General features: G+C 34.0%; 1 protein-coding gene across 1 annotated transcript in view; it reads right to left on the bottom strand.

Moving 5' to 3' along the window:
* Positions 1 to 25,860, bottom strand: part of LOC129226182 (ras-specific guanine nucleotide-releasing factor 2-like) — a 144,388-nt gene that overhangs the window by 102,544 nt on the left and 15,984 nt on the right. The window contains exons 4-7 of the mRNA XM_054860782.1: positions 24,987 to 25,180; positions 19,766 to 19,876; positions 18,323 to 18,440; positions 14,530 to 14,684 (exon numbers count right to left, since the gene is read on the bottom strand). Of these exons, the coding sequence (XP_054716757.1) occupies positions 14,530 to 14,684; positions 18,323 to 18,440; positions 19,766 to 19,876; positions 24,987 to 25,180 (578 nt within the window). The remainder of the gene's footprint in view (positions 1 to 14,529; positions 14,685 to 18,322; positions 18,441 to 19,765; positions 19,877 to 24,986; positions 25,181 to 25,860) is intronic.

The raw sequence follows: 25,860 nt of genomic DNA, 5'->3' as shown, positions 1-25,860 counted from the left end.
AAAAAAACTTGCTGAAATTAACATGCATGTTTTGCCCGCTCAGCAACTTATTTAAGTAGGTTCAGGGCCAACGTAGAGTGCACAGCAACTAATTAACTTTAAATATAAAACTTAAAATTTGAACATTAATTTTAATTCCCATAGTATTACATTGTAATTTACATAACATAAAGCAAATACGTATATGTAATGGATTACTTCAAAATTATTTCTGTATGCTACAAAACTTTGCCATTACAAAATTTTTGATTAAATTTTAATTAATAAAAAAATATAAACTTAGAAACTTGAATAATTATGAATTTTACTTAGTACATAACAAACACTTTCAGTATTTAATCATAAGGGTTAATTGTCTTAGTGTTAATGTTTATTGTGATATTATACTACTAAGTGCACGGCATGCATCAATTCATCCACCTCCAAATAAGGGACACCTCTACTTAAGGGACAAAATGTCTGGTCCCCTTAGTGTCCCTTATTGAGAGGTTCTACTGTAGCATAAAAAATACGAAACAAGAACTCATAATGTACGTGAAGCGAAGACTGATACGTCATCGGGGGGAAGACCAGACACTGCTTCACAAGGCTCTTTCAACTTTTTAAGTTCCCAAAAAATCGCAACCTCCTTCTACAGCCTTCAGAAAAATTCATTAAAAGAACTAACCAATGAAAAGACGAGTACATTTTAGAACATTTTTAATTGAGTTTTTAGATTTTTCTGTTTTTTGAAGATTTACTTGAGCCTCGTTTCTCTGACCCCCGTTTATCCAGATCTCCGTTTGATCCCAATTAAATTTGTAGCTTTAAAACATCTGCACCTTGGCAAGAAAAGTGACAGAACTCAAAATTTGGAGGGAATGATTGATTTAAAACCTAAATTTAATGCTCTTTCTTACCACAGAAACTACGACAAAGTTAGCTTTCATGACTGGTGCATGGTGGCGTAAAAATTCAAAAACCAATATTGACAAATTATTAAAATTTCAGAATTTAGATAGAACATTTTCGAACTTTAAAGATGCATTATTCATTTAAACAACAGAAATTACCCAGTAAACACCACTTACAATTTTTTTGCAAGTATTTCAGTATTCAAGACTAAATCTCTTAAAATTGCATAAAACCTTAATTTTTTCCATTGCTGTTTTTTTGAGTTGTGTCACTTTTTTTGCCAAGGTGCGATATCTATAATTTTAAATTATGACAGCAAGAACGTAGCCGAGCATTCGTTTTTTGTTTTGATTAAATGTAGAACTCCTGCTTAGTTTGTACAATAAATTGCGCTCAGCTACCAAACACTACTGAAGCTGAACTATAGTGATAAAGCGTTAGATTTGGCGCGTTTTATTGAAACGAAGCACGTGTGTGAACCAAAAGGCAGAGGACCAGATCTTTGTCAACAAATTTTGTAAACATTAATTTCGATAGTTCTTGTGTCTAAATAATTTATGTCTGATTAATTTTGATAGTTTTTGTGAACAGGTATTGTAATTTTTTTGTTTTCCTCTTATACTCTTACTTAAAAGAAATTCAAAAAAAAAAAAAAAAAAACTGAATTATGTTTTTTACTAATTCACTAAAGTCAATAAATAACTGATTATGACCATAATACCAATTATGACATTCTACTGATCATGACTTAGTTATTGCATAAGTATATTTTTACTCATTCTTATCTTTGATTAAGACTGTTTTTGAAAAATATGTTGTTTCTAAAATGTTAAATAACGTTTAATCATTTTGTAATTAATTCTCCTTGTCATTAATATTTTTGAAAGTATTATCATTTTCTCTTCAAAATTGTACTTAAAAACAATCTATTATATGTTTTTCTTCAAATTGCAATCAACCTTAATAGGGAAGTTTTCGATTTTTCAATTTTATTTTTATATGATAGAGGAACATGTATGAACATCATAGGTGAAAAATTTTTGCGATACGATAAGTAGTTTTTTTAAATTAATTTTTAAATTTCAAGCTCTTGTGACGTCAAATGGCATAGGAAGTGACGTCATCTCGTCTTCCGATAGGGGAGAAGCGAAGGTCACGCATTCGACTTCGAAGACGAAACGTAAAAGGCTTTCTTCTGGCATTTAACTCCTCGCGTTTCTGGCATTAAACCTCTCATCCTCTCGAAAATATTCGAATATCTCATTGATGTTACTTGAGGAAGATTATTTAGATTGTGCTTTAACGAATCCGGCCTCCATAGTGTGTTCAAAAGGATTATTGAATTTCTAAAAAATAAAAATATCAGCGCGCTCAAAATGTCCCTAGCGAAAACAAGGGATCTTCGGCGGAAGGCTGCGCATTCGCGCCCTGTGACGTAGGCTCGTGACGTTTCAGAAGCGCGCACTTTTGCGCGTGGATTTTTAAAAACTCATTAAAAATCAACCACGGTGTTTTAAAATTCGACGATGGTGAATTTTTTAGTTTTAAGGGTCAATTAACAATATCCAATAGCCAAAATATGAACATTTAATAGGTTGCAACTTCCCTATTATGAAAACAAAATGTTGATTTTGATGGTGTTACTGCATTTTGATAAAATGTCAATCAAGTCGCTGTTGTTCCGGGTTTCTTGGTTAGATGGCGTTCGAAAGTCACTCCTCATCCCTCACCAAAACCGAAAAGGTCTTGTTACCATTCGGGGGAAAAGTGGGGGAGTTGTTTTCAGTTCTTATGTCTTTTGAGCAACTCTATATAATTTTGTCACAAAAAAACAATTTTTTGTTGTAACTAACTGCAAGTCTGCTTACATGAGTATTTGTTTTTCTTATTAATCACATTTTCCGGATTTTCAATCCATGGTCACAGTTAATCCAGATAATCGATATTGAATTTATTCATTGATATAAACGCAAGTGCATCATATTTGAAACGATCCAGAAAAGTACTAATGCTGGTCTTTCAACTAATTTCGCACAGAGTATAATAAAGCACATATTTAATGTTTTCATAGAAAACAGGACATTTTTAGTGATAAAAAACAAAGTGCAAATGTAAACAAATTTGCTATTTTTATGTGGTTTTTTTCCCCGTTGGCAAATTTATTTCCTGTCATTCTTGAAAAACGAATTTCCTACTAAAACGAACCCAAGTTTAGGAAATAAGTGTTTAGATAGTATTTAATGCAATCCATGGATTGAATACGAACTAAAATCATTTGTCAAGTGCTATGCATTTTCATGTTGTTTTCTTTTTTTTTAACGCTATTGATATAGTTTAGATTTTAATAAAACGCTCTCTCTCTCTGTGGCTGTAAAATAGTTTTCAAACACAACTTGAATGCCATAACTAAAAAAGAGGATAGTTCATAACTGTTATTCCTGCTTTTAGAAGAACCGAAATGTTCATAGAAGAAAAGGGTTTTTACGTTGCGGTTTCATTAACAAACGTCGCAAGAGATGGCGCCATAATACTTGAGCTGTCTCTGTGATCAATATTCCCCATCCATATGTTATCAATCATTAATGCAATATTTTGCAATTCATGATGTTCTCAATTCCATGTCAAAAATCACTGCCACCAAATCCTCTTCAGCCAGGCCCGTCATTTGGGGGGGGGGAGGTCAGCTGCCCCCTGGCTTTGGAAAATTAATGAATTTACGTTGTGTTTGCGAGGTGCTGCAGCAGTGAATCACAAAGCAATTTTTTTCTCGAATTTAAAATGAACGCAAAACACACAAAGTACAGTCGAACCTCCATATATCGAACTTCTACATATCAAAATTTTCTATACATCGAAATCCCAGCAAATTTCTATTTTCATTATATAGAAAACTTGTTTCTATATATCGAAACAATCTCTATATATCGAATTTTTTTCGAGACATTCGTAGATTTTTTTTTTTTTTTTTCTAATTTAGACTGTTTGTCTCATGTAAAATGAAGGTTAGGGAGAAAATTATATTCACTTAAGGTTGCTACGAAACTCATAAAGAATCTGAGGTTGAGGGATGTGTAGATAGGTCGTTGTTTCGTTCTGAAGTTCTTAAATTCTCTCAAGTTTATTTCAAATCTTAGTTGTAACCGGTAACATTGTAAAATCAGTTTCAAGTTCTCCCTTTTGTCTGTTGATTAGCATTCCTAGTCATTTTAGCTGCAGTAAAAATCATTCAAAAGTAAGGTAGATTGATTTTTTACTTTTCTTTCGATTACATTGTCAAAACGAAAATCCCCTAATGTTGCTGATAAAGTTGAATTGAAGAATGAAGATGTATGTATGAAGGCGTAAAAATGTAACTTCTTTTATTTTTTTAGTTATTAACTTTTATTTAATCCGATGCTCGTATTAATTTGAAATTGGATTTCATACACGTAAATTAGTTTTAATTTTAATGTTTTAGGAGACTTTTAGGACAAAATAAGATCGTTTCTATGTATCGAAATTTCTATATATCGAATTTTTTTTCCGACAATTTAGTACTTCGATATATGGAGGTCCGACTGTATTTGAATGAAAAGCATTTTTGTTTGCTGAAGAAGGATACTGGAGTCAGAGACCAGAAATGGCAGAATACATTCAACTATTGATGCATTCAACTCACTGGTTTGGAATTTAAGGTGAACGTAATATCGCGATTCGCCTATTAATTCTTCTTTGATGAAATGAATAATTGACATTAAAGAAAAAATGTGGGGTGTAATAATTAACTCGCTTGAAATGTTACAGATATTTTACGTCCACATTCAACTTAACATGTATAGCCTGGAGCAAAGGAGAGTCAGAGGAGACATGATTCAGTTATTTAAATTTATCAAAATGAAAGATGTAAATGGATTAAATTTTTGCGGGGAAAGCAGGACAAGGGGTCATTGTTTTAAGCTATTTAAATCTCAGGCTAACTTGGAAATCAGGAAAAACTACTACTTTAGCAGGGTCGTGGGCACTTGGAATAGCTTACCGGAAGAGGCGGTAATGAGCAAGGGAGTGGATAGCTTTAAGAGGGCCATTGATCTTCATTGGGGACTAATTAATTGACTAGGACCAGCCTAACTGGGCCCAGAGCCTGTTGCTGGTCGTCACATTTGTATTTGTATTTGTATTTATAAAGTATATTACTGCAGTGGCGCAGCCACGGGAGGGGTTTTGAGGTTAAAACCCCTCCCAGAACACAAGCACATTCATTTCCTCCATTAAGATCAAGGGAAAAAGCAGAGTATTTGAGCTTTTCCAAGCGGAATAGGTTTCAACAAAATATTTTACTGTTTTTAATAATCGGGAAGCAGTCAGAAATTACTTTTCAATTCTTAAATATAAAAGTTGTATTTCATGATAAGCACCCCACGTCCCCCCTGGTATAAGATAGCTAAAATGGTGTCAATAAAGCTCTACAGGGTATCATGGTCCCTCAGCACTTCATCTCGGCACAAATCCTTTTTAGGGACATCTAGAGAGAGGAAGCCTACCGCACCCGATTTTCTGAGGCTCTTAACCAATTCTCATCGAAAGATCGAAACCGTTGCTAGCATTTGACGTTCAAAAATACATGAATGTATTTTAGGAGGAGCTTTTAAGTGATCTCGCAAAAAACACGCAAAAAAATGAATATAAGATTTAAGTAAAACTAATAATAAATATTCTGTGCTGTTCCCACTTTCTTCGTTTCATAGTGACATCAATACGAATTATTAATTGTTTTTAAGAAGTTACTTAGAATGAATAATTACTAATCTGTAGAAATTCTTTGATATTGAATAATTACGCACAAGGGCACCCATATGCAAAATTTTAAGGGGGGGCTCAAAAATTTTCCCCATGGTTTAGCAGAATATTTTCTCCATGGAAACCGATTTTAGTACAGATTAAAGATGTTAAAATTTGACACTTTTTTATAACTTATTCATTATTGGCTCATATTAGTCGTTAATGGCTGGAAAAGAAATTTTTATACATTTTAGCAAAGAAAAAAGCATTAAAAGCGACGAAGTTCTCATTTCTAAGGGGGGGGGGGCTACCCCCCTATATGGGCGCCCTTGATTACGCATTGTAAATGAATGGGAAAGAAAGCAACAATTTTTGATTTTGAAAACCCCTCCCAGAAAAATTTTCTGGCTGCGCCACTGTATTACTGCACAATATTTATGTACTTAAAGTACATTAACTGACCATAAGGGAACTTAAAAAACATTTTAAAATGAAGTTATGAAAACTTTATTATGAAACATTGTATGAGAAGGGGGGTGCTTTAAAATTTCTGGGGCTCCCCCCAAAAATCATTTTTGTATCCGCCCTTGCGCTTCTGCGGTTTTTTTTAAAAATAAATTTCATTAAAGCATATACTCTCCTCCTTAGAAATAAAAGAAACGTCAGGCCTGTCTCCAGTGTTGAAGAAATTTAGAGCACAGCTCCCAATCTGTGAGAAAGTAATTTTGATCAAATTATTATCAACCTCACTCCCGGATTTATATCGCAATAATCCCTTCCCCCTCCCTTTTTTTTCTATTTTTGACCAATTTCGATTTTTGAATAATCATGATTTGATAATTGTCGCCCTCTTGGGCGGTTGCGTCCCAAGTCTCCCGGAGTTGGCTTAATTTGTACCCGACCCCCTCGAGTTTACTTACTCTTCTTTAGACAGCCAGTCTCTGGCATTCATTTGAATTTTGACGTCCTGATTTCAAATTATGTTTTTTGCAACTGAGGCGATGATAAGCAAAGGGATGTCAGTGGATATTTTTAAATTTTGAGTACAACGCATTCAACGTTGTGGTCCTCGGAAGGCTATCACTGATATTTCTTTCTAAATCATGCAGTACAACATCATCTACCAGGCCTGCTAGTACCATATCTTACCCCAAGGCAGAGGAGAGGTTCACCTACCATTTGTACTGGTTATCTCCAAATTTTTAATTTTGGCACCCTTTGCTTCTAACTGCCTCAATTATGATTGCGAAAGGAGCCACTTGTGAAAACGATAAGCCCAACGAGTGGGGGTCCTAACGCAATTCGTGACTACGAAAAACAAAATTTGAATTTCTGATGTCGAAATTCAAACGTGAATGACTGAGGCTAGATACTTGATGTTGTGCGTTGGATGCTGCAATGTTCTGCGCTTGATGCTAGTTGTTCTTTTTTTTTAGGCAATCACATTGCTTATTGTTCTCACTTGACTGTTTTTGGCGTCCTATGGTTTTATTCCCCCCCCTCTCCGCCTCCCTCTGCTGCACCACCGTCGACCGGCTGCCTTCCGATGCTGCTCCTCCAACGAAAACCGTCCATATTTTACACACACACGCATACATACACACCTACACACATTGGCGGATCTAGCCGATCATTTTGGGAGGAGTCATTTGGAATTATTTCACACTTACTTTGGATTTTTGTCCTAACTGTCACTTTTCAAACAGTGCCAGATCAATGATTTTTCCGAAAAAATACCGCCCATACCCGTCTTTAAGTTTTTATGCAACTTAGAATTTAAAAATAACAATTGAAATAGGGGGAATTTATAAAATTTAAGATAAGATTAGTACCAAAAAATTCTTCATTTATAATTTATTGCTTTAAAGAAATGGACATCAATTTTTAGTTACCTTCGGGGGCATTTGTGGAGAAGCATAGGAATAAGGGGCGATCCTCCAGAAAAGTTTCAAAATTAAAGCCATAAAACACAAATTTAGGCTCTCTTTGATCTTTGAGAACAGCAGCATCCATAGATCGTTCTAGTGTCCTAAGATTGTCCATCGTTTGCGTCAAGAAATGATGTATACGATGAAGCAAAATTTTAGAAATAAAATAGTTTTCTTTCAAGAAGAGGGATGTAAATTCTCCCATTTAAAACTTAAAATTTCTATTAAAGTAACACTTATGTGTTATTTTTTAAATTTTCCTCATAATATTTTCTTTCTTTTTTTTCTTTTTAAAAGAATTCCTACATTCACAAGGTTTTCGGAGGGGCCATGGCCCCCATGGCCCCCCTCTAGATCCGCCCCTGCCTACACATACACACACACTCACACACTCGTGCCTGTACACAGACACAAACACACACGCCTACACACACACACACACACACATTCGTTATTGCGAAAAACATAATTTGAATTCCAGGTGTCAAAATTCAAATTAATTTTTTTTTTTTTTTTTGGGGGGGGGGGGTTGCTGCTTTTTCTCCGACCACCAAAGTCAAGATGAGCCCAGGCTCTTTTTTCGAAAAGCGCGAGCCCGGGTGATATTGTCTCAACCCGAACCCAAAGGAAACTCTCTTCAAAAACCGAGCCCACTAGAGGGGAGGTTATTGGCCCAGCGCCGTGTCCAAGGGGAGGGTTTTAGGGGTTAAACCCCTCCCTTGGGGAAAAAATAAGCAAAATGAAGAAAATGTATATTTGACTTAAATTTAATGAGAAAGTTTGCGTTCAGCGTTTTTATTTTATTTTAATTTTCTCTCTGAAGTTTTTTGCGATTTACAACTGCTAAAGCCTTACAAACTGATGTAATATTTCGGAAAAAGTATGGCGGACGAACCGATGAATGATCTACCAATGCAAAGAAAGAATATTGCATATTGTAAGGAGCTTATGGTGAATTTGGCATATGTTACATCTATGAAGATGCATTAATGATTGTGCTTGGCTATGAAATTTGCATCTGCAAAGAGCTCTTTCTTGTTCAGTTTATTAAGCATTATTTCAGAACATAACAAACAGATATACATTCTACATTATATAAGAATTTGTGAAGAGTTTTTAATACTCATTGCAATATACTACATAGTAAACAGATTTAATTAGAAAGAAGCAAGCAAAGTTTGATTAAAGCGAATCTGTGAAACGAAGGAATACTTTGGTAACTTGTATCCTTCAAGAATGCAGCAGTCCTTACATGTGAATAAACGCCATACTGGGATCGGCAATTTGTAGTAAAACTAAAAGCTGTAAGGGGGTTGAATTCTCCCCCCCCCTACTGGTAAGATTAAAACCCCTCCCTTTATAAAAATCTGGACACGGGCCTGAATTGACCCCTGTTAAAATACCCCCCTGGGCTTATTGGCAATCCAAAAACGGTAGTTTACACGCATATGAAAACTGTTTCTATAAAAACCTCTCTTCAAAAGATGACTCAGGCTGCGCTAGTGATGTGAGGCAAATATCGATTCAAACATCTTAATAATTTTAACCTTAATATTTTTTAATGAAGCCCTTCTCAAGTTCTTCCAAGCGCCAACCGATTTGAATGCTCTCCTCCCCCCCCCCACATATACGCCCGTTCACTTTGTATTTGTATATGGAGTTGACGAGACGACCGAATACCTTAAGGGATCTAAGGTCTCTTAACCTTCAAAATTTTCAATTTTCTGGAAAAAATATGTGTTATGCATAACTTAATTCTGAACAATTTGATACCCTATTTATTACCATACGCAAAAAAACTTTTCAAGTTATCGTGAAAATGCGTAAACTTTCCCCATAGAGATTTATGTTAACAGCAGCTGTTTAAGCCTCTTTTTCTCATGTTCGTTTTCTCGGGTTTCTCATTTTGCGCGCATGATATCTCAAAAAGTTTCTTATATAGTTCCGTAAAACTTTTTGTACATGCTTTTCCGGTTTATTTTTAGGATCTGAACCTAAATTTATTTGCTTTTTTTAAATGATTTAATTCTTTTTTGAAATTTTATAACTTAATGTCAAAATTTTGGGGGAAAATATACATATTTTTTAATATTAACTTTTATTTTTAATTAAAATTTAGGTTCAGATCATAAAAATAAGCCAGACAAACACGCATGAAAAGTTTTACGGAAATTCATAAGAAACTTTCGAAGGTATCATGCGCGCAAAACGAGAAACCGGCACTTGAGAAAAAGAGGTCTTGAACAACTGCTGTAAACATAAATCTCTATGGGGAAAGTTTACGCATTTTGACGATAACTTGAAAAGTTTTTTGCGTATGGTAATAAATAAGGTATCAAATTGTTCAGAATTAAATTATGCATAACATATATTTTTTCCAAAAAATTGAAAATTTTGAAGGTTAAGAGACCTTAGACTCCTTAACATGAGCTCGAACCCGCCTGAGTCCGAAATCTACGATCAGTTCTAGAGCCCGAGATGTCGGGCCCAGCTCATCTCTACTGCAAGAAGAGTGCGTGGTCCAAATGTAAAAAATAGTCCCACCCCCGAAAAATTTCTTTTACTTTTAAATGTTTATTTATAATCCCGGAAGCAGAAAGAGCTCAAATCTGCGACATCACCGATTGAGAAATTCTCCAGACTATTTCTTAGTTATGGGGGGGGGGGGGGAAGAAAGAAATTAATTTGAATTTTGGCATCTTGAATTCAAATTATGTTTTTCGCAATCACGAGTGTGTGTATGTGTGTGGGGGTATGTGTGTTTGTGTGTAGGGGCAGTGGCGTAGCTAGACCCGACTTTCGGGGGGGGGGGGTTACTTCTTTTATATATAATATGTATATATATATATATATATATATATATATATATATATATATATATATATATATATATATATATATATATATATATATATATATGTATATATATATATATATATATAATCGCTTGGAATTTTTTCCTTTTCTTCTTTTTTTTTTTCTTTCTCTTCTCTCTTCTTTTTCTCTTTTTTTTTGAGACTATCGTTTCGGGGGGGGGGGTTTTGTCCCCATAACCCCCCCCCTTAGCTACGCCCCTGTGTAGGGGTATGTGTATGTGTGTTTAGGCATGTGTGTTTGTGTCTGTGTGCTGGTATAAGTGTGTGGGTAGTTATGTGTATGAATGTGTGTGTGTGTAGGTGTCTGTATGTATGTGTTAGTGTGTGTATGTGTTTGTGCATGTGTGTAGGTGTATGTGTGTGTAGGTGTATGTTTGTGTATGTGTTTGTGTGTGTATATGTGCGTGTGTAGTTGCGTATGTATGCGCGTGTGTGTAGGACATGGATGCAACCTGGAGACGGCTTTCGCTAGAGGAGCAGCATCGTGAGGAGCCGGTCGGCGGTGATGGTGCGGAGGGTGGCGGTGGGAAAATAAAATGATAGGACGCCAAAAACAGTCAAATGAAAGCAATAAGCAATCGTGATTGCTCAAAAAAAAAAAAAAAAAAAAAAACGGAAAATATTTTGAAGAATTTTTTTTTATATATCGGTTAATAAAGATTTATATTTTCATGGACATAAGTCACCAGTGAATAATCGAAATAAAAGCAGAACATTTGGTGTATTTATAGTTCCGTTCTTATTTGAAAATAGTTATTTTTGTAAATATATTATTTTTAGCTCAAGAAATTTGATTTGAATAAATGGGAACCTAATGGACGAGGTTCTATTGTACATGAAAGTTTAAAACTTCCGGAAGAAGAATGCTAATTAAATTCACATATATGTGAATGTTATCATAACCATTTGTCCTGTTCAATGGTGATCATTATTGTCAATCAAAACGTGCATTTTAATTTAGAATAAGCTTTCGTTTTGTGGCGCCATCTATGAGCTCAGATCGAAGAGATATTTGAATTGACACGAGAATAATCTGTTTCGCAAAATAAAACTCAATTCTGTAAACGTGCAGATCATTCTATGCACGATACCAATTAGTTCAAAGTTGCATTTTAAATACATTTTAGCCTATATCAAGTTAAAATACCAATCGAAATCCAAAATTTAGCATGCAATTGTTCTAAATGCAAATGAAAATTTGCATTTCGAAATTTCGAACAGATTTAAGCGTTGAAGAAGAATTATGAAATTTAAATCCGTACATTAGTCACGAATAACTTTTAAGAATTCCTGGATAATTAAAAGAAAGACTTAAAATGTTTTCTCATCAAATACAAGCTCGTTTGTTTTCGCATTTTCCAAAACAAAACAGTTCCCTATTAGCAACATTTCTTGCAACAACCTTGACATCTTGACGCACGCTTATATGACAGCGTCAATATGAGCGTATTTTATATTGCATAAAGGTTGCATAAAGATTAATAACAGATTTTTTTTTAAAAATACTAAGCACTTTTCATAATGCACTCAGAAGGACAAAACAACTTTTCTGGGTCGGAAAGAACAATTTAAGTATTCCTATAGTTTTTAATTATTCCAAGAAAAAGACTTCACAAACGAAGAAACGTGCGCTCCAGTCATTTCAAACGAAACTTTTCCATTAAGAAAAATATGCATGTTTCAACACTCAAATTTATGATTGAAAGCCAGATAACGATAAAACATTCTCTACAAGACTTTTCAGCCGCACCTTTCTTCGTTTGTGAAGTCTTTTTCAAGGAATAATTGAAAACTACAGGAATACTGAAATTGTTTTTTCCAACCCAGAAAAGTTATTTTGTCCTTCTGAGTGCATTATGAAAAGTGCTTAGTATTTTTTTTTTAAAGATCTGTTATTTGAAAGTTTTTCGTTTTCAAGCAAAATTTTATTTTATAATTTAATTGTTCCTTTAGATTAAACAAATCATTTAGTGACATTCCGAAGCCTCTTAAGTGGTCTAGTTGCTGAGATATAAGCAAAAGTATGTTTCATAATATAATAAGTTACTTGCGATAAAGATCCTTATATCTCTTTACTTAGAACCGTTTTCGATTATTGACATAGATGATGATAAAAACCCTAAGAAAGCATGTACAGTGAATAAATTTCATTCTTGCTCCAAATAAGCCTTGATTCAAAATTTTCATTATAATTACTATTAACATTATTGTTGCAAGGTAACAAAATTCGTAACAATGGGTCTTATAACGAATAAATACCTTTGTGCTGAAAATTCAAAAAATCAGTAATCCAACGTCAGAAAGCACAAATATTGCAAGATATTGCAGACACGTGTTTCGTTGTTACAAGGCTGGTAAATTTATTGCTAATTTATTCAGAGTGGTTTCATTTTTGGACTTTTTGCATTGTTTATGGGTTTTCTTGGAAAATTTATTACTTAACGGTTTTTTTCCTGATGGAATTATATAATAAATTTTGCCTCCATGGTGTCATTTTATCTTTTTTGTTTTGTTTAATTTCTATTTTTTGATATTTATACTATCTCCTGTTCCACCGTGTTGCTTTTCTCGGATGACTTTTCATCCAGAAGCTCACATTTCTTTGCATTGAAAAAGGTGTTCCTTGTAACACCGAAACACGTGTCTGCAATATCTTGCAATATTTGTGCTTTCTGACGTTGGATTACTGATTTTTTGAATGGGTCTTATATTTAAACATTTAATGGGGAAATAACACGAAATTTTTTGTTTTCCATCCCAACCGAAATAATTTTATTTTAGAATTTTAATTTTTCAGTGTTATGTTGTACCTTAAGATGAAGCAAATCATTTAATAAAATCCCGAAGTCCGTAAGTGGTCTAATTGATGAGATATAAACAAAAGCAAGTCTCAGATTTTTCAGTGACAATCAGGCCAAGTATAATAAAAATGCTTAAAAAACAACTTTGCAATTGAAATTTGAACACATCCCAACAGGTTTTAAACAAAACACAATTTTTATGCAAGTTATAAGGAGAAGAATATTTTCTGCCGGATTGCCTATCAAAAGAAAATATTTATAACTACAAAATATGGGTGGAAGAAGCCTGGATTTTCGGCGAGTTTTTTAGTTTTCGTTTCATACCTCACTCTTGCGAGTAAAAACATCAAAGAGTTTACTTTTAAAACGGTGATTTTTTTTTTTTTGATTATATCTGTAAGAGGTGCGTAGATATTAAATTTCAAAGTTCGTGAATTTTTGAAAACCTGCCTCATCTCCGTGATTGTTTTGTTTTTGGGACAGCGAATGGCTGACAAATCGTTTTTCGCATTGCCGTTATGTTCATTAGCTAATGTTCGTAACAATGGGTCAGGCACATTGAAACCAAATATCCTACAGCAACAATAAAATCTCCTTTTTAAGGGTGATTTCAAGCTCTATAATTCATTCGCAGGTAAATATTTTTTTGAAGTGCCAAACGAAAACTGAAGAAACGCACCTAACATCAAAACGAGTTCCCCCTTATTCTGGCCATATTTTAATGGACATCGCGGCAGAATTATATAGGTTAGAAACTTGCAATGAGACCTTAGACTCGAAGTTCAAAAAGATAGTAATAAAAAGAGCATATTGACACATTTTTTGATGCAAAATTTATCTGCCCTCGTGTCTTGTTATCGCGATTCATGGTCATAAAGTCTGCCGAAATTTAAAGACTCGGCGAGAAATTGGAAGTTCCACCCGATTTCATCACACGCTTGTGGCATGACACCCAACTGCAAGGCGTGTGAAAATTGTCTTCCATTACATAACGAAACTCGCTAAATTTTTCGACTTTTCCTGAAAGTTTGACAGATTTTAAAAGCTCATATTTCGGTCCCGCGCTACGAGGGCTAATTGATTTCGCGCCCAGAAATATGTTTTACTACGCTCCTCTGATTGCTACTTATTCAGATTATTCCATCACAGCACTACCGTATGGTTTCCTGCTAAGAAATGAAGCGAGGTTTTTGATTTATGAAAAATATCGAAAGTGTAAGAACTATTTTTCAGCTAATGTTCATTCTGAAACCGAATTGAGCAAGTACTCACCTCGATCAGGTGAAGTTTTCCATTGGTTGATCTCGTGCAGAGCAACATGTGATTGGTGAAGAGGTAGCACTGGCGTATCACCTCGGTTTCCCGTTTGCCCATCCTGGCCCGTTGCAGCTTGGATTTCTCGCCGCCCAGTACCTGGATGACGCTTCCTGTGGACGATGGCGAGAGTTATGAGCCTGCGCATTATCGACGGATATTTCATGCTCATATAAAGAAGTTTAGATAATATACAGACAGCTATAAGTAAGTGTAGACAATGCAATGATATAGACCGATAGATAGATATATAGGTGGATAGTAGATATATAGGTAGATAGATATTGTATAAGCATTCATAAATATATAGGTAGATTTATAGATGAAATAAGTATAGATATTGCAGAGATATAGATAGTTAGATATATCTAGGTAGATAGATATAGTAGATAAATATATGTAAAGAAGTATAGATAATGCATAGACAATTGATAGATAAATATATAGGTGGATAATAGATATATAGGTAGATAGATAGATATTGTAAAAGCATTCATAAATATATAGGTAGATTTATAGATAAAATGAGTATAGATATTGCAGAGATATAGATAGTTAGATATATCTAGGTAGATAGATATAGTAGATAAATACATGTAAAGAAATATAGATAATGCATAGACATTGATAGATAGATATACAGGTGGATAATAGATATATAGGTAGATAGATAGATAGATATTGTATAAGCATTCATAAATATATGGGTAGATTTATAGATAAAATAAGTATAGATATTGCAGAGATATAGATAGTTAGATATATCTAGGTAGATAGATATAGTAGATAAATATATGTAAAGAAGTATAGATAATGCATAGACATTGATAGATAGATATATATAGGTGGATAATAGATATATAGGTAGATAGATAGATATTGCATAAGCATTCATAAATATATAGGTAGATTTATAGATAAAATAAGTATAGATATTGCAGAGATATAGATAGTTAGATATATCTAGGTAGATAGATATAGTAGATAAATATATGTAAAGAAGTATAGATAATGCATAGACAATTGATAGATAAATATATAGGTGGATAATAGATATATAGGTAGATAGATAGATAGATATTGTATAAGCATTCATAAATATATAGGTAGATTTATAGATAAAATAAGTATAGATATTGCAGAGATATAGATAGTTAGATATATCTAGGTAGATAGATATAGTAGATAAATATATGTAAAGAAGTATAGATAATGCAGAGACATTGATAGATAGATATATAGGTGGATAATAGATATATAGGTAGATAGATAGATAGATATTGTATAAGCATTTATAAATATATGGGTAGATTTATAGATAAAATAAGTATAATTGCAGAGATATAGATAGTTAGATATATCTAGGTAGATAGATATAGTAGATAAATATATGTAAAGAAGTATAGATAATGCATAGACATTGATAGATATATATATAGGTGGATAATAGATATATAGGTAGATAGATAGATAGATATTGTATAATCATTCATAAATATATGGGTAGATTTATAGATAAAATAAGTATAGATATTGCAGAGATATAGATAGTTAGATATATCTAGGTAGATAGATATAGTAGATAAATATATGTAAAGAAGTATAGATAATGCATAGACATTGATAGATATATATATAGGTGGATAATAGATATATAGGTAGATAGATAGATAGATATTGTATAATCATTCATAAATATATGGGTAGATTTATAGATAAAATAAGTATAATTGCAGAGATATAGATAGTTAGATATATCTAGGTAGATAGATATAGTAGATAAATATATGTAAAGAAGTATAGATAATGCATAGACAATTGATAGATAGATATATAGGTGGATAATAGATATATAGGTAGATAGATAGATATTGTATAATCATTCATAAATATATGGGTAGATTTATAGATAAAATAAGTATAGATATTGCAGAGATATAGATAGTTAGATATATCTAGGTAGATAGATATAGTAGATAAATATATGTAAAGAAGTATAGATAATGCATAGACATTGATAGATAGATATATAGGTGGATAATAGATATATAGGTAGATAGATAGATAGATATTGTATAAGCATTCATAAATATAGGTAGATTTATAGATAAAATAAGTATAGATATTGCAGAGATATAGATAGTTAGATATATCTAGGTAGATAGATATAGTAGATAAATATATGTAAAGAAGTATAGATAATGCATAGACATTGATAGATAGATATATAGGTAGATATAAAAAAATAAGTATAGATTATGTTCAGTAAAAGATACACATATATATATTAATGTACTTAAATGAGTACATATAATTTATAGATGTAAATAGATCGATAAATAATGTGGGGCGCAGGCCATTCCACCAAAACTTACAATGAGGGCGCAGCGAGCGCACTGGGGCGTATCCCAGGAGTCCGAATGAAAGGATGGACTCAAGCAGGGGAAAAGTAATTATTATCAGTGAATATACATAGTATTTTTAACCTTTAATTAACTATGAGTCATATATTTCGTTGCACTACAATGGATCAGCTTCATCAGTGCAAAAAACTCTCTACACAACCAGAAAGTCATGAGAGAACTGAACGTTATCCACGTGGACACCGGTATTTATACAGAAATGGGTAAACCTATAAAGATTCATGAAGAGAGACGAGACTACAAAACCAATCAGCAAACTAAAGTGAACCCCGGGTCACGCAGCTAGAGGGCGTGTGATTTTCATAACTAACATAATGTTGAAAATGAAAAATGATAGTTTAAAAAACTAAAAAAACACGCTTTCGTAGCAAAATGAACTAAAAAGTGAAAAATAATCTTTGGATGATGGTAGTTGACCAATCACTTAATTTTAATGTAATACAAAAAAGCGTGGGGGGCTGTCTATTTGCATTTTTGCATGGACTACAAATGGAAGAAATTCAAGACAACTGATAAGAAGCCCCCCCCCCCCACGCTTTATTGTATTACATTAAAATTAAGTGATTGGTCAACTACCATCATCCAAAGATTATTTTTCACTTTTTAGTTCATTTTGCTGCGAAAGCGTGTTTTTTTAGTTTTTTAAACTATTATTCTTTTTCTTCTTTTTAGTTTAACTTGTTTTACGAAAAAATAATCATTTCAACATTATTCAAAATTTTTTATGCTAATCCATCTCAGTCATCGATGCATGTGTGCGGAAATCATATCTACATTACTTTGAAAATTTGAGATGCATTTGAATAAAAGTTTTGTTCAACAATGGTCTGATGAGCAATGAATTTCAAATTGAAGGCTCACCTAAATTTTGGCATGAAATTAGTTAAAAGCAATTATATCTCATGTTCTAATTACCTTGGAACATTGGAACAAATTTCGTCTGATGCAGAAAAATTAAAGGTTTTTGTAGATATTTTTAAATAACTTTTGTGAGCATTTTTTAATGTATTTTTTAAAATTTTTCCTTTTTCACATTGTTGGATTTATGCCAAAATATTGATTAAAATTGGAGGAAATTAACAATTAAAAGAGTTAATTAATTTGATTATAGAATATTGCATTGTCATCGGGTCTGAGGTCGCGTGCCAAATTTCAAAAGAATCCGATCGCAGGAAGTGGGCGAAATTTGAGCTGCAAAATTCCGTTACAATATACATACATACATACATACAGGTGAAGCTAATAAAAGCGTGTTAAAAAGGGGGGCGGGGTGTTACACCCACCTTCGGACCACTCCGAAACGGAGGAGAAGGAGGCCCACAACTCACCTTGTCTGACGAAGACTTGATTGACGTCGAGGAGTATGTCGCAGCCGCCGGCGATCATCCGCTCCGTTGCTAAGTTCTTGCGGATGTTCTCCGTCTCGCTCACTTCGTCGTGCATTTGCTGCAAAAGAGATCGTTGCATCAGCGTTGTGCGTCTCCGCGTTGTCGTCAGTTTCGAAGCTTACATTTTGAAAGGGGACAACGACACCGGGGGAAGAAATTAAATATCACTTTTGATGATTTGGATTATTGAGTTGTTTTAGATTAAAATAGACATGCTGATTTCAAAACTGTAGTTAGTTCCGTTTTACCACATCCGGCTTTTTCTCTACCCTTCTTTCTTTCCACAGAAGAGCCCGTATCACAGGAAGCCCGACTGCTATACTATTAGCTGAGATAAAGTTCTTAAAATTGAAATAATGTGTTTATTCCAAAAATATCATTATTAGTATTTGTGACACATTTTTAACTCACTCTATTGTCACGGCAAAAGTCGAAGAAGCAATAAAGAATCCTTATACATTAATACGTGAAAGAACAATTTGAGTACGCTTTCTTCCTCTGTTAGTCAGTTAATTTTCTGCTTTATTTATATTTTTAGTTCTATTGCAAAGTTTTAATGTTACTAATAAAAAAATTTGAAACCAGACGCGAATTAGCGGAGATATTAATTAAAAATTTACTTTCTAAACGGCTTTTCTACCTTAAGATAGTTTCTATCTTCTCGAACTTGGTTTGATTGGAAAGTCCTCAAAAATACTCCAAACGAAGTTTTTTTTATATAGCGCCGATGCTTGAATCGCCTAAATGAAGTAGAAAAAAAGTTTTTAACTTTTTTAAGCTAGCGACACTCATAATTTTCAAATTTGATTATATTTTATTATTTTTGGGGAGCTGTAAAGAGCGTGAAACATTAAGTTTTAATTTATTTTCTTTTTGAAACATAAATCACCCATTCTGCACGAAAAATTCATTGTAGAATTTTTGCTGGGTATAGCTGGAAAGCCCGTAAAACATATTCCTAAAGACATTGTTCCCATATACGTTAGGAAACTCGAAGGACCTAAATTGACTACAAAAATAGCTAACAACTTATGTAAGTTAAAACTAATTTCTATTTGAACTTTTGCTCGAGATAGTTTGGATGATCAATTGCTGAACAATATTATGTGATGCCATGTCTTACTTGAGTGCAGAGAAAAAAAATCACAATTACACATATAGTACGAAGAAAGTGACTTTCAGGGCTGTAGCGGGGAAGTTTTATTTCGCTTTGGTTTATTTCTTTTTGGAAAAAAAAATACATTTAGTGAAAATATCATGCCTTACATTTGAAATACATTTAATAAACGAGTCTTTTCAATGAACAAAACACAAAACCCAAGCATTTCAAACAAGCCCAAAGAATCCAAGATCTTTGGCAGTCCTGGTGCAGATTTGACTTACCCTGGAGAGTTCTTCGAGTTTCGCCCTAGCGTTCTCGAGGGATTTCCTTTCTACGTGATTGTGAGGGGTGTGAGCTAGGAGCTCGTGGAGGGTGATGATATAGCGAGGCACCTGTGGGGAGAAGAGCACACCTCCGTTAAATCCACGTAAAAGAAAAGAAATACATCGAATATAAAATAAACGAGCGTTGAAAAAAACGACACTTTTCAGTTTTAAAAAATGTTTGTAGCTTTAAAAGGCAAACACCAATAATATTTAAAAAAAAAAAAAGGTTCTGCAGCAGTAAGCGGATAACGGACCAGGAGAGAAGGGGCGTGGCAGGTGGATTATGGAGCGTGGTATATTCAGTCCGTCTATTGCAGCGGAATTGACCTTTTGACATCTCATTACAAAGTGAAAATGCAGGAGTGTAGATCTCGCTTATACTATGTAGTAAAGAAATAAAATATACTCTTTAACACTTGCATATCTCCACAGCCAGGATGAATTTTGTCTCACTTGTATCATAACACAGCGTGTGAAACTGCACAAGATGCCAAAACTTTATTAGGTGACAGAAAATATTTAAAAAGGGTAGAATATACTGTGCGGTCACGTTTACCATTGAATTTGTAAACGACAAGTTAAGACAATTAATTCTGTTTGAATGAGGTGATGCACGTGTTTCGTTCTTTCGTTGTGATTCTGCTTGATTTAGAATTAGCGTAACTCTGTAACGGCAAAATGGCAAACAACCTTTTAGAGTCAAGAACTTGAATGTTTCACATTAAAAGCTCTCTTTTGGAGAAAGTAAGAGATAAAATTTTGTGCATTGTGTCCAAGACGACTCAATTTAAAAGTAACTGAGTAGCAAAAATTTGACTTTATGAATAAAATCAAGTTTATATTTATCCCAGCGTTTTTCCACCTACCCAGATGCTACGGGTAGATTGAGAGATATTTATTTCTCTATGTGGTTGATGTAGGTAGATAATCGCGATATACATGATTAGTTTAGAAGATCAAAATATTATGCGACTCGCTGATCGTTCCAATAATAATCTAAAATCCTTTTAAAAGAAAAACCGAACAAAATTTTCAATTGCACTCTAACTTGATATGTCACTAGAACAGTAGTGAGACGAGGGGATTTTGTCTGTCTAAGGGAAAAGAATAGTTTGAAAATATACCGACAGACGGCGGTGTCAGTGTAAATTATAAGGGGAAATCTGCTAAAAGGATTCGACGTTACGAAAATGCTGTGAGTCGTAAAGTAACAATAGAATCTAAGGGTTTTCGTAATATTTGTTATTCAATAGACGAAATTCCGTACTACGGAACAAAAATATTCTATCAGAGGAAATAAAGGAGCTGAATGAAACAAACAATTCATAAAGGAGACATGTATAAGTTGTTCAATATGTCTTCCACCCTGATGGTATTTTTCAGTTTTTTTCATCACAGCTTTTGTTCTTTTGTCACAAGAAGGCACTTGACTCCTCCCTCGTCACGTGGTATCCGATGATTCTATTTCGCTGTTTTCGGCAGAAGGTATATTCGGATCACAGCATTTTGTTGTAAAAGCAGAAGTTTTTAAAATGTAAGAATAACTAAAATGGCAAGAGGCAAGTGATGTAAAGGACACTTAGACTTTTTTATACATTAAAATGCACGCCCAAGTTAAGGCTGTCTGGTTGTTTCCTTTAGAAGCGCGTGGATTGCGTACCGATCATCCCCACGTAAAATGGAACTGGAGGTGTGGCGAAGTGCCATCTCATGAAAACCGGACAATATGTTTATGAGAATATCTAAGAAAAAATGTGAACCCATATAGCACCATTTATCGGTACATCTTAAATTATTTTTTTCCCTTCTGTTCTAGTGAAATACCAAATGAGGTAGTGAGAAGCGAAGGGATGCAGGTGGCAAAATTTAAAATTTAGAGATAATCAGTACAAATGGCAGGTAAACCCCTCCTCCACCTTGGGGAAAGAGATAGTACTAGTAGCTCTGGTAGGTGCTGCTGTGCAGCATGATTTAGAAACAAATTCAATGAAAGCTTACACTGTAAAACAAATCCGTAAAGTTTACAGAAAAAAACTGTCAGCCAGGACGCCAGTTTTCTTCCGTTTATTTTACAGAAATCTTCCGTATTTTTATTATTTATTCAAGCTGATTTATTATTTTATGAAGATTAAAAAATGAAACTATACTTTCATGAATCCATTTCAATATTTACTATACTACTACGAAATACATGTATACAAAGGTAAATTTCCGAATATGCCTCTGTAACAGATGACAAAAAAACATAATAATAAAATATTGATTAGGATGCAATGAAATGGAAGTTGCAAACGATTTAAGACTTACTCGCTTTAAATAAATATAAGACCAAAAACTCGAGCATGATAACCAAAATCCAAACACGCGGGCGAAATTTCGAAGATTCGAAGAAAAACAAAGTATAACCGATTACAGATTAAAAAAAAAACAGAGAAATCCTGTATTTTATTACGAACAGTTTTTTTCTGTAAAAAATACGGATAACTTCTTCAAAATTTACAGTTTTTTTTTTACAGTGTACCAAGGATCTGAAATTTAAACACGATTTACTCGAAACTGTCCACTTGCATCCCTTTGCTTCTCACTACCTTAAATCATTCTGACCAGTAGTGTTTACATTATAGCGTTTTGAGAGCGTAACTTTAATTATAATCACTTTGTATTTCTGAAATAAATCTTAGCTGCTTTTTATGGGTCGGGGGGAACTCACTTTCTGTTAAAGAACTGTGTAAATTGTACTCGTTCATCAGACAACGGTGTCGTCCAGACTACTAGGAACTTAATTTCTTGATTAGAGTTGTAGCTATTCCCTGTCCTTTCATACTTAACTGTAGTGTGTGTGTGTGTGTGTAATTCATGTGTTTAACTTAAGGGGTCTAAGTTCCCTTAACCTTCAAAATTTTCGACTTTCTGGGGAAAATATATGTTATGCATAATTTAATTCCGAAGAATGATACCTTATTTATTACTATACGCAAAAAACTTTTCAAGTTATCGACAAAATGTGCAAACTTTTCCTATAGAAATGTATGTTAACAGCAGCTGATGAAGCCTCCTTTTCTCAGGTTGCGTTTTCTCAGGTTTCTCGTTTTGCGCGCATGATATCTCACAGAGTTTCTTATAGATTTCCATAAAACTTTTAATGCAGGTATGTCTAGTTTATTTTTATGATCTGAACCTAAATTTATTTATTTTGTAAAATTATTATTTATTTTTTTGGTGAAGTTTTATAAGTTAATATCAAAAATTTTCAAAATTTTGCGTGAAAATTATTATTTTTTTTAAATATTAGCTTTTATTTTTAGTTAAAAATTAAATTCAGATCATAGTAATAAATCAGACAAACATGCATGAAAAATTTTACGGAAATACTTAAGAAACTTAGAGATATCACGCACGCAAAACGAGAAACCGGCACCTGAGAAAAAAAGGTTTAAACAGCTGCTGAAAGCATAAATCTCTATATCTCTATGGGGAAAATTTACCCATTTTTACGATACCTTGAAACGTTTTTTGCGTATGGTAATAAATAAGGTATCAAATTGTTCAGAATTAAATGATGCATTACATATATTTTTTTTTCTCCAGAAAGTCGAAAGGTTAAAGATCCTTAGACTTTTGAAGGTTAAAAATCCTTAGACCTCTTAAATATATATTTCCATGTAAAGTAAGATCGGTGATTATATTCAGCAGTAAGCAGGGTGATTATATTCAGTTCTCTTGATTGGGTGTAATGTTTAAAATTACCTTATATCATAGCAAATGAATCTACATTAAAAAAAAGGGGATAACAACTGCAGATGAAACAACAAGAAAGTAAGCCACATGCTTTATTACTTGCATTACGTATCTCTAAAATTGGTAGGTTTGTACTATTAGGTTTATTGCGAATGAATCTTTGCGGGCTATACCGTGCCAAACGGAAGAAAAAAAAATGGTACGAGAAGTGCATTATAGACTACAGAACGTCAACTTTCAAGAACTTTGAAACACTAAAAATATGAACAAAAACACAAACGAAGACAACGAGACAAACACCAGATTAAATGATCCAACTCGATCTCCCAAAGGAAATGTGGCAGTTTTAAGAGGAGGCGAATTCCCTAGCAACACCTTCAAAGATAAAAAAATAAAAATTATTTTTCTGAATATGATTGAAAATTTGACAACTATCTTCATATAAATAACATCCGATAATCAAGTAACCCGCGTGTTTCAACAATGAAACTCGCACCACGGCATGATCATTTGATAATGTGTTTTGGTCATGTTTGACATGCAGGGAATTGCTTTATCGTGACAAGGCTGAACTCGATCCGGTCACTTAACTGTTTTACTGGTAAGACTGACGAAAAAGCAGTCAACCATGAACGCTATCCACTGGAGTTTAGGGTTCAACCCAAGGGAGCCCATATGCAAAATGTTAAGGGGGGGGGGGGCTCAGATATTTTCCCTATGGTTTAGCAGGATATTTTCCCCATAGAAACCGATTTCAGTACGGATTAGATTGATTAAAATTTGACATTTTTAATAACTTATTCATTAATGGCTAGAGAAGAAATGTTTTTACAGTTTTGCAAAGAAAAAAATACTAAAAGCAAGGAAGTTTTATTTTCAAAGGGGGGGGGAGTTTCTTGAGCCCCCTCTTGCCCCCCCTCCCATATGGGCCCCCTTGGTTCATCCACTGGAGTTAGAGCTACAACTTCAACTATCAAAACATCAACAAACAGGCAATGGCTTCGTTAAAATGTAGAAGAGATGCAATTTTCACCCGTCATACTTTGACGGGCGACTTTCTGGTAAAGAATAAACACCATTATCTGATTGGCATTACGTTGGATCTGAGTCTCTGTCTAATGTGTTCCGAAATTGGATAGGCAGCCATGACTGTTGGTGAAATCTAATGCTTTGCGTGCCTGGTTGCTGACCAGTTGCTGGTAGCAGGCCTGTACCAGGTGCTGAGACTGCGACATGATGAAACGGTGAAATCAAGCAGTGTTTAAACAACGCAGAGCCAAGGGCCAACTCTTCGCAGTCAGAGTTTAGTACATCATATCTGAATATATCGCAGTTCAAACCAAAGTTTAAAATTCCTATGTCAAATGGGTTGAGCATGTCTTTAAAATCGGATAAACAAACATTGATGTTGGCGAAATGTAATACTTTGGACCTTTACCTGGTGCATGGGGTAGGTGAGGAATGTCTCGAGCGTCCTTCCCTGCAGGCTGGACTTCTCCTCGAGTCTCCTGAGGATGGCGACGAACTTCTCCCGCTGCTTGCACTCGGCGAGCACCTGCAGGCTGTAGTGGTGGTTCCTCACGTACTCCTGATAGATGGTCAGCATGGGCAGCAACATGTCGAACAGGTCTCCTGGCACGAGACCAAAAAACACTCACTGGCGTTCGGACCACACTGCTCGGCGCGAACATACACACAGCAACACACATAGACTAATAATAAGAGTAGACAGAGCTTTCCCGGACTTGAAAAAATTGGTTCACGGATACATCATGTGACTGGTGGGAGGCTTGGCGAAAACTTTGGCGGCATGGTTGCTAGATGCCAGGATTATCTATAGTTTGGCACTCGACATGTATTTTAAGACGTAATGTGTTTTCATTATTTTTTTTTTCAGGTGCAGATTGAACTGTTTTTCTCTTAGTTATGCATTATTTTGACATTAGTAATTAGTTTTTGATCACAGTTTTCAGTCACTTTTATTTCATTCCGAACTGCTTCGTCAGCGTTGGCGTAAACCTTTTTGCGTTAACGCAAAAATGTACATATCGGTATCTTAAATTGAAATGGTAGGTAAAAATCTTACCGTTTGCCGATTCTTTTTGGGCGCTTGCATCTTTAATTGCTTAGAGGGTTATTGAAATTGAATAAAGAAAACGCACAATGCGATCTAAACGAAAAACTCACTATATTAACAAAATATTTACAACTTAGAACAACAAATTTACAAATCGGACTCCATAAAAGATCATTCTTCCGTGTTTCATCCATTCTATTTATTTTATTTCTCGCTCGCGTTGATCGTCTGATAC

The sequence above is a fragment of the Uloborus diversus genome, chromosome 7 (assembly GCF_026930045.1).
Source record: "Uloborus diversus isolate 005 chromosome 7, Udiv.v.3.1, whole genome shotgun sequence".
NCBI classification, from domain to species: Eukaryota; Metazoa; Arthropoda; class Arachnida; order Araneae; family Uloboridae; genus Uloborus; species Uloborus diversus.
The sequence above is the reverse complement of the archived record's forward strand: the minus strand, read 5'-3'. Positions and strand labels throughout refer to the sequence as shown.